General features: G+C 32.2%; 1 protein-coding gene across 1 annotated transcript; it reads left to right on the plus strand.

The window, feature by feature from the left end:
• The first annotated feature begins 2,384 nt into the window (after positions 1-2,384).
• LOC125861366 (60S ribosomal protein L23a-like) lies at positions 2,385-8,123 on the plus strand. The gene is made up of 4 exons (XM_049541284.1): positions 2,385-2,579; positions 4,633-4,757; positions 4,879-4,964; positions 7,698-8,123. Exons 1-4 carry the CDS (start codon positions 2,385-2,387, stop codon positions 8,114-8,116), a joined length of 825 nt encoding a protein of 274 aa, XP_049397241.1. The 3' UTR covers positions 8,117-8,123.
• Positions 8,124-9,113: the final 990 nt, after the last annotated feature.

Here is a 9,113-nt window from a genome sequence, read left to right on the forward strand (position 1 = left end):
TTTTAGGAAAGAATGAAAATCTGGAAATTTGTTAAGTTATGTTAAGTTTGAGTTTTGGGTCAACTTAAAATGACCATAACTCCTAGATAAAGATGAGTTAGGCGTGATTCCAGATACCGTAGTAAATATCTTGGAATTATCTTTCCAACGCCGCCAAGTTTCCACTATTCCGAGTTCGTATAAATGAGATATGCCCATTTGAAGTTGGGCTGTTCAAATAAGGAAAGTCTAAATCGGATTTTGGAAGGGTAATCTAGTCTTTTCCTTACCCAATTATTTTAATTCGTTTTTAGAAGTTTATTTGGGGTCTAATCAGAATTATATCAGTTTATAAAATTGGAAATTCACTCTAGGGCTTGGAGAAAAGAGAAAAGAGGAGAAAGGAGAAGAAAGTTCAAGATTCGTCGAATTCTTAGAGTTTTCCAAAAGTCTTTTACAAATGTTTTAACTTTGTTTTAAGACTTAAGCTTTAAGTTGACTAAAGAATAAGAGTAAAAGTTCATTTCTTCAAAGATTATACGGGAACAAAGTATTCCTAAGAGTTGAAATGTTTTCATACTTAAGTAAGGAAACACCAATTTCCAAGAGAGCTTTTAAGCTAAGTTTTGAGTAATTATCTCAAACCAAAGAAACGGTTTTTTTTAAAAACATATGAGCTAAGTACATTTTGGGATTAGTATTGAGCACCGATATGGGGACGCGATTTCGTAATAACTCAAGTCTCCAGAAACTATGTAGCCATCATGGGTAGAGAGGATCATACTTTTTAGATGAATCCTTAGTGTTTTTTAGCATAGACTAGTGGATCCACTTAGTTCAGGCGTTCTATAGGACGGAAAAGAATAGGACAGTTCTGGCAGCATGGGCAAGACGATATATCACCACTTAGGCTCATAATAGTGGTTGTCGGTTAGAGAAACTCCACAGTATTATATTATTTTATTATATGAGTAAGTTGAGTTGTTATTGCATTTCTTTAACAAATTGAGTCACACTTCCTACTGTTTTAAAATCTTTCCATATATTGCATGTGTATTGTTTCTTTATATTGAGTTAAGTTATTCATGAGTTGAGTAAACCCAAGGTAAGTGTTTCTTTCAGATTCTTTTCAAGCTTGTAGTATGTTTTAGTATTCCCCTCACATACTCATACATTCAATGTACTGATGTCATTTGGCCTGCATCGTTGTTATGACCAGGATCATCATCCAGTGCCTCGTTCATCCAGTTGAACACTCAGAGTCAGTTGGTGAGCCTCCTTGCTACCCGGAGTACTCATTTTTATCATTTATTTTAGTCCTCTAGTTGTTAGGATGATCGGGGGTCTTGTACCAACGTCCCTCTTTGTTTTAGAGGCTTCACATAGACAATCAAATAGTTAGTTATGAGTCATTTAGCTTTGTATTTAAGATGTTTTACTATGAGAATTGAGTAGCCATTTTTGCTAGTTTGAATGTTTTCTGTAAAGACATTCTAAGTTATTTCATAAGTTCCTTATTTGAGGTATTTATGATGTTTAAGTCTTCCGCTGAATAAGTAAGTCAGGCGAAGGGTTCGCTTGGGGCCAGCAATGGTTCTCGAGTGCCAGTCCTGCCCAGGGTATAGGCTCGGGTGTGACATTATGAATCAATAAAATGAATAATGTGATATTCTTCTTTAATTTATATAAATATAAAGTATTTTTTTTTATAAATAATGGCCCATGTCCATGGGTATTTAAAATTCAATAAATCTGAAAAAGAGAAAGTTTAAGATAAAAATGTAATAAAATAATAACATAAAATGAGAATGAAACAAAAATATCTTGTGTGAAAGATAAACAAAAAGAAGGAAGAGAGATTATTTTTTCCTTACATATAATGTTATATAAATTATAATTTAGGATTTATTTTAATCAATTAAATCTTAGCCATTAAATTTAATTTATGTCATCTGCTAATAATCTAAACAAGAATTTGAGAGAAATAAAAATAATAGAACTTTGATTTAAAGCAGAACCCAAAGGTACAAGGTTACACCACATGTCGCCCTACTTATTTTTAAAAAAAATTATTGTTTGACTAAAGATGATGTTGTAACTAAATTAATAAATTTTCTTTTTAGCAATTTACTTACCTTTTAGTATTTTTTAATTGGTTATGAACTTAAAATTAATGAAAATATTATTTTTTGATATGCAAACTTAGTGGACATTAAGAGAATTTCCCTAGTCAAAATTCATACAATCTTAGTCAACAATTCAACAATTATTTTTCGAATATAATTAATAATTAGTTGACCAAATTAAATGTATCTTTGAGAAATGGCTATATAAACCACTCTCTCCCTTGTCTTTTAACTCACAGAGTCTTCTCTATATACAAAACATTCTTTAAGTTTTTTCAAATGGCAAAAAAAAAAAATGACAATGTAACGGCGACGGCGGTGGTTGTACCACCAAACGAGGTGCGGTATAAAGGTGTGAGAAAGAGGCCATGGGGGACATATGGAACTGAGATTACTAACCCCATCAAGAAGGTACGAGTCTGGCTTGGTACTTTCAAAACAGAGGAAGAAACTTCAAGGGCTTTTGATACTGCGGCAAGAATGTATCACGGCCCTAAAGCCAAACTTAATTTCCTGACGACAAATGAGGATAACCTCGAAAATGCTAATAATATAGAAACTTAATTACGTCTTCTTCGATGTATCCTTTTTCAGTGTTTTGTTTTTCTACATAGAATTATGATTCGGTGAATTTTTATGGTCCAACTTTTCGAGATTATAATTTGTCTTTCAGTTTGATCTTAAAGTAGCAAACTCTTATTTATGTTTATTGAATTTTTCCAAACGAATTAATAGTAGATTGATATTGGAATAGTCATATAGTTAACTAGACAAACAACTACTAAAGTCACCACGAAAATAGCGAATAAAATATCTCATAAGATCACTCAATTTTGGAAATTTATCTAGCAAAGTCATTGAGTTTTGTTTTGTTTCAATAAAATCACTTAACTTTGGCTATTGTATCAATAAAATCACTAAACTAAATTTTACATTAAAAAATTTGATATGACATAAAATATTTGTTTTATGATATAAAAAACTTATTAAGGAGTTTTAACGGACAAAAAATGTTATAGATTTTAATTCATATGGTAAGAAATTAACAGATGAAAATTGTTTTATATTTAAAACGAAGAGTTTTTCGACCCTGTTCACGTTATTGATGAAACTAACGCAATTAAAAACGTAAAATTTGCAACAATTTCAACTGATAATATCAATAATTCCCCTGATTAATCACCAATCTACAACAATTGGTCACTTTTTTTTCATTCAGAAAATCACCTAGTATGATATATATATATAATATTTATTTTACAAATATAGTTTTTTCGTAAAAGAAAATTTAATTTTCTTAAAATTTTATTTATTTATGGGGTCTATAGTTATATATGGCATAAATAGATATTTTAATTATTAGGTTAGATTTTCTTTTAACGTAAATTTCGATGAGTGATTTTATTGATAAAACAACCTAAGTTGAATAATTTTATCGATATAAAACAAAGTTTGACGACTTTGTTATATAAATTTTTAAATCGAGTGACCTTTTGTGATATTAACTTAGAGACTATATAATTGTAGTGCTCACCTCTTTTAACCACAATTATTTTTTAAAAAAACTATAGTACTCACAATGAAGTATGCAATGAAAAAAATGTCTGCAATGAGATCTTCTTCATGAACCTATATTTCTCCTTCTTGATGTCTGGCCTTTGAAAATTCAACAATCTTAGTTGCAACTTTTCAATTAACTATAAGAATCATTTTGCAACTGAAACAAATTAGTAAGAAAGAAGGTGACACCATAGTCTACTTGTGCATAGTCAAGATATTCTATTATTAAAAAAATACTACTAGTAATTTGACAAAACCTGTATTTTTTTTTACAAAACCTTATTAAGTTTTAACCTATCAACTACAAAATGCAAATGGAACTCAATATTTGTAAATGGATTAGTGTTTCACCAAAAAAAATCTTTAAAACTTTATTTTGGATCTCCTTATTTTATTGACTTGAGTAAACATTTATAAAACAAGAAGGAAAAAATTATATATATTTTTTCGTTTAATTGATGAGGATGGGTGGGGTGTGGTCTGTTGGAAAAATAGAAAAAAAAATACTTAATAAAACATGCAATTTTATAATGTCAATCACGTATTAAGAAATAAAATAAAATAAAATATGAATATATCATTCACACCTATCAGAATAAAACATAAAAATATTGCTTAACTAAGAGTATATTTTGTTTAAGGGATGAACTTTTTTGTTTGTTTTGGAAAAAATGTAAATTTAAAAATTACAGGTAGCCTAACGAATAACAAACTAGGAATGAGATTTATTATTTCTACTAATTATTTTAGAAGAGTCAATTTTTTTTTCATTTTCAAGCAACTTATATCTTCAATGTATTTTACTAAAACAACTCAAATGTCATGTAAATTAATTACCGACCAAATGTATTCCCTGAGAAACGGCTATATAATTCAGTCTTCATCATCCTTTTTCACTCACTGAGTTCTCTATGTATATAAAACATTCCTTCCATATTTTCATATTAAATTTTGTCTATATTTTCAGATGACAGAGAGAGGAAATTGCATTGTAGTTGTAGAGACAACGACTGTCACCCCAAATGAGGTTCCATATAGGGGTGTGAGGAAGGGTCACTGGGGAAGTACAAAGCTGAATTTACAAACCAAAAAGTAAGTGTCTGGCTTGGAAAATTTGATTCACAGGAAGAATCCGCAAGGGCATATGGTAAGGCTACGAGAATGTATCACGGTGCTAAAGCAAAACTTAATTTTCCGATGTCAAATGAGGAAGCCTAGAAAATGGCATTGTAGCTATAGTGACAATAGTTGTAACCCCAACTGAGATTCGATATAGGGGTTTTAGGAAAATGCCATGGGGTAAGTGCAAAGCTGATATTATGAATCAGAAAGTACGTGTCTGACTTAGGACCTTTAACGGAAAAGAAGAAGTTGCAACAACTTATGTTAAGGCGACGAGGATGTATCGCGGCCTTAAAGCCAAAATCAATTTCCCGACATCAAATGAGGATAACTTGGAAAATGAGGAGCTCAAACTTGAACTCACCGTTGCTCTATCAGGGAGAAAATGAAACTATATGGCACATCAAGTATCGAATGCAGTTATTAGAAGCAATAGTTTAATTTCCATTTTTTATTTTTAGAACAACAAAAATAACAGGAAACTTAATTATATCTTGTTCATAATTGTATATATATAATTTTTTTCCATTATAGAATTAAGTTGAATGGATTTTTATTTGGTTGCATTGTTTATTTTTCCATGTTAATTCACTTTATGTGCTCATCTTCTATTATATATTTCTTTTATTTAGTATAATTTTGATTCTTTAGAAGTAACTTAAAGATGATAATGCCAATAGCTATTGTGCATCTCTATCCATTTTTTATATTCCTTTGTATTTGTTGGTGTGCATTTTAATGGAATGTGATTGTTTTTAATTTGGGAGTAAATTTTGAGTTGTATTCAGATTCATATTGTCACACTCCTAGTCTACACCCTAGATGTGGCCGATACTGGTTGAACCAATGTTGTTCCCCAAGCGAACCCATGGCCTGACTCATTACTCTGTGGAAGACATACTGAAGAATATAGGAACTTAATTACTGCATTAACTCATAAGGTCTCAATAGAAGTCTGAAAGTATATAACTAATCATAAGCAATTTACTTCAAGTCTCAAACATCACCAAGGAAGATAGGGAAAATAATCCTCAAAACTTTTGTCTAAGAAGCCTCTAAAATACTATGATGGAATTCGGGACAAGACCGATGACATCCTAAATAAACTAAAATCTAAATCTGAAGCCCTCCAAAAAGCAAGGAGGCTCACCAAAGCTAGCTGGAATGCGACTAGATCAACATAGCGCCGGTTGATGATCCTGAATACCTGTATCTGTATCATCAAATGATGCAACCCAAAAGGCGTCAGAACATTAAATGTACGAACATGTAAGGGGAACACTGAAACATAACATATAGCTTGAACTAATAGAAATGAGGACATACTCACCTCGTCTCAACTCAACTCAATTCAACTCAAGAATACTCAACTCAACTTAGCCTTGTATAGATGCAACAATAAAAGATGCAGGCTGTATAAAGCTTTTAAAATAGTTGATAACAACACAATGCATATAAAATTACAATAATAAACTCTTTATTCTTATTTGGGAGATTCTCTAATCGACAACCATCACTATGAGCAACGTGATGATACATCGTCTCACCCACACTGCCAGAACTGTCATATACCTTGCCGCGGTATAGGACATCCTCAACTAAGTGGATCCACTAAGATATTCTTAAAAGCAATAATGAATCATCTAAAAAGTATGATCCTTTACCCATATTAGCATACATGAATTTATGAGAATTTTGAGTTGTCTGAACTCATCCCCATATCGGTACTCAGTACTACTCCCAATAATATATATAACTCATGCTTATATGTTTAAAAACATAAATCCTTCTCAATTTGAGATAACTACTCAATAGGTTCTCTTAAAACAGACAAAACTCAAAACTCTTCATGAACTCGTTTAGAATCAAGGTTTCCTCTCATTTTAAATGTAAAAATATTTACACTTGGGAATACTTAGTTCCCTTATACTCATTTTGAAAAATGAAACTCAACATTCCTCATCATACTCATTTACTCAAGTCTTAAAACAAGCTATAAATAATTGAAGAAGACTTCTCAAAAGGACTTTCTCGAACATTACTCTTAATATTTACTTTGAATTTGAAATATGAATTCAAGAGTTATAATTAGGATATGTAGGATCTCTCAATGATTAATGAAGACTTAGATAAGTAGTAATAAAGGGGGGGGGGGGGNAAGGAGGGGACGCCCTTGCCTATTCCCAAATTATTTTGACGAATTTTTCTTCTCGAATTTTGGTCCTAATTCACCTAGAATCGATTAATTTCTTCCAAACTCCCTTAGATTCATAAACCCAACATAATTCCTGGAAAACCCACTCAAATTACATCATGAGCAACACTCAATCGCAAGAGCCTCACCTCAAGAACTCAACAAAACTCCATTGTTAAAGAATGAAGCACAAAGCCTCAAAAATTTCTAAAGAATTCAAATCAACCAACCACAAGAATGAATTCATGGATAAAAATTGCATGATTGTCGTGATGGTGAACAAAACCAACACTATGAAAACTTACATACCTCGTAAGAACCAAATCCTTGGCGAAAATCCTCAAAACTGGATGAACGCATGAAACTTTCTCCTTTTTCCTCCACATAAACTTTGCCATTCAAATCAAGTTAGACCCCTAAAAGGGTGAAAAGAAACGTGTAGGACTAGTGAGGTAAGGAAAAGACCAAAATATCCCTCCTTAAAATGGATCAAAATGCCTTATTAGATAGACTACACTCAAATGGGCATATCTCCGTCATCCGAACTCAAAATTTAGCAAAATCAACAACGTTGGAAAGAGGACTCAAAGACCTTTGATTTGATTCCTCATAGGCCACCTAAGTCATTCTGTGCTAAAAGTTATGGTCGTTTGAAGTTGACCCAAAACTCGCAATTGAAAAGTAACTTGTACAAACTCCCATCGCTTTCTCCAAAGCTCAGGCTGCAAAGGTTGCCAAGGCTCTGAAATCTGGCTTAACCTTCAAGAAGACGGCAAATAAGATACGAACAAAAGTCACGTTTCACAGGCCCAGGACATTGAAGAAGGATAGAAACCCAAAGTATCCCTATATTAGTGCACCTCCAAGGAACAAGTTGGATCATTACCAAATCCTCAAGTGTCCTGTAACCACTGAATCAACAATGAAGAAGATTGAGGATAATAACACCTTGGTTTTCATTGTTGGTATCCATGCTGACAAGAAGAAGATTAAGGATACCGTGAAGAAGATGTATGATATTCAGACCAAGAAAGTGAACACTTTGATCAAGCCCGATGGAACCAAAAAGGATTACGTTCGACTGACTCCAGACTATGATGCATTGGATGTGGCAAACAAGATTGGGATAATCTAAAGAGAAACTAGTTGTTTTCGTGCAAAAATAACTCATTTGACAGTTTTGTTAGCTGTTTTCAGGTCATGTAGTTTGAGTAGTTCTTATAGTTGTGACTATTAATTAGAGAGGTCAATATGTTTGTACTCTTGAGAGCAACATTGTAGCTTTTTGCTTACATGTTCTGTTGGCTTTAAAAAAAAAAAAAACTTGTACAAATCTCGATTTAGCTCTTTCTAAATTTATCTTTTTCTAAGACCTAGGTGTTACACATATCTATTAACAAGAGTCTGCAACTGTGCATGATGCAAAAAAAGTGAGGGCTTTGAATTTACCTATGTTAATGGTATTATTTTTGAAATTCTTGAACTTTTGAAGGTTCACACGGTAAAGAATGAATGAGGCGAGGATTGGGAGGACGAAGCAAAAAGACAACTCTGGTGCCTCTAGGGAAACTTAAGGGAGTTGAGGAATTATAATGTGGAGCTACATTACTGAACCTGTTAGTTGCCTATGGTATAGCTACATTATCAGTATTTTGTGTAAATTTTGGTTTCTATTGAATAGATTTTTGATGGTATATTGGTTGCTATCTTCGTTAAAGAAAATCTATTAAAAAATATCTTGAGTGCTATCCCTCAAGGAATTAGTAGGGAAGTGTATCTTCAAGCACTTCCTCGAGCACTAGTAGCAATTTTCTAAGAACTGATGCAGAGTTACAGCAAAAAGGCATGATGCAATCTCTTGCTTTAGGTTTGGGTTTGGTGGGTTTTTTTATTTTGATAAAAAAATTATGTGGCCTATGAAAATTGACCATTTATTTAGTTAAATACCATGTCATATTTCTGTTAATTAAAGAACATTTTTTAACCTAAAGAAAATATTAAGGGCATTTTTACACCAATAGGTGGAAGGAGGGCATTTTGAACCATTTCTAGTAGGTTAAGGGCAATTTTAAATCTTTCCCCCGCTATGTTTTAGTAGTACTACAACAATGGTATAGCCCATTTACTTGTTT

The sequence above is a fragment of the Solanum stenotomum genome, chromosome 4 (genome assembly GCF_019186545.1).
Source record: "Solanum stenotomum isolate F172 chromosome 4, ASM1918654v1, whole genome shotgun sequence".
In the NCBI taxonomy this organism is placed as follows: Eukaryota; Viridiplantae; Streptophyta; class Magnoliopsida; order Solanales; family Solanaceae; genus Solanum; species Solanum stenotomum.

Excerpts from the sequence above, each read along its gene's own strand:
- LOC125861366 (XM_049541284.1), top strand. The coding sequence starts at position 2,385 with ATGGCAAAAAAAAAAAATGACAATGTAACGGCGACGGCGGTGGTTGTA. Across the intron at positions 2,580-4,632 it reads CAAGGGCTTTTGATACTGCG|ATGACAGAGAGAGGAAATTG; the intron begins GCAAGAATGTAT and ends CTATATTTTCAG. Across the intron at positions 4,965-7,697 it reads TTTTAGGAAAATGCCATGGG|CTCAGGCTGCAAAGGTTGCC; the intron begins GTAAGTGCAAAG and ends CTTTCTCCAAAG.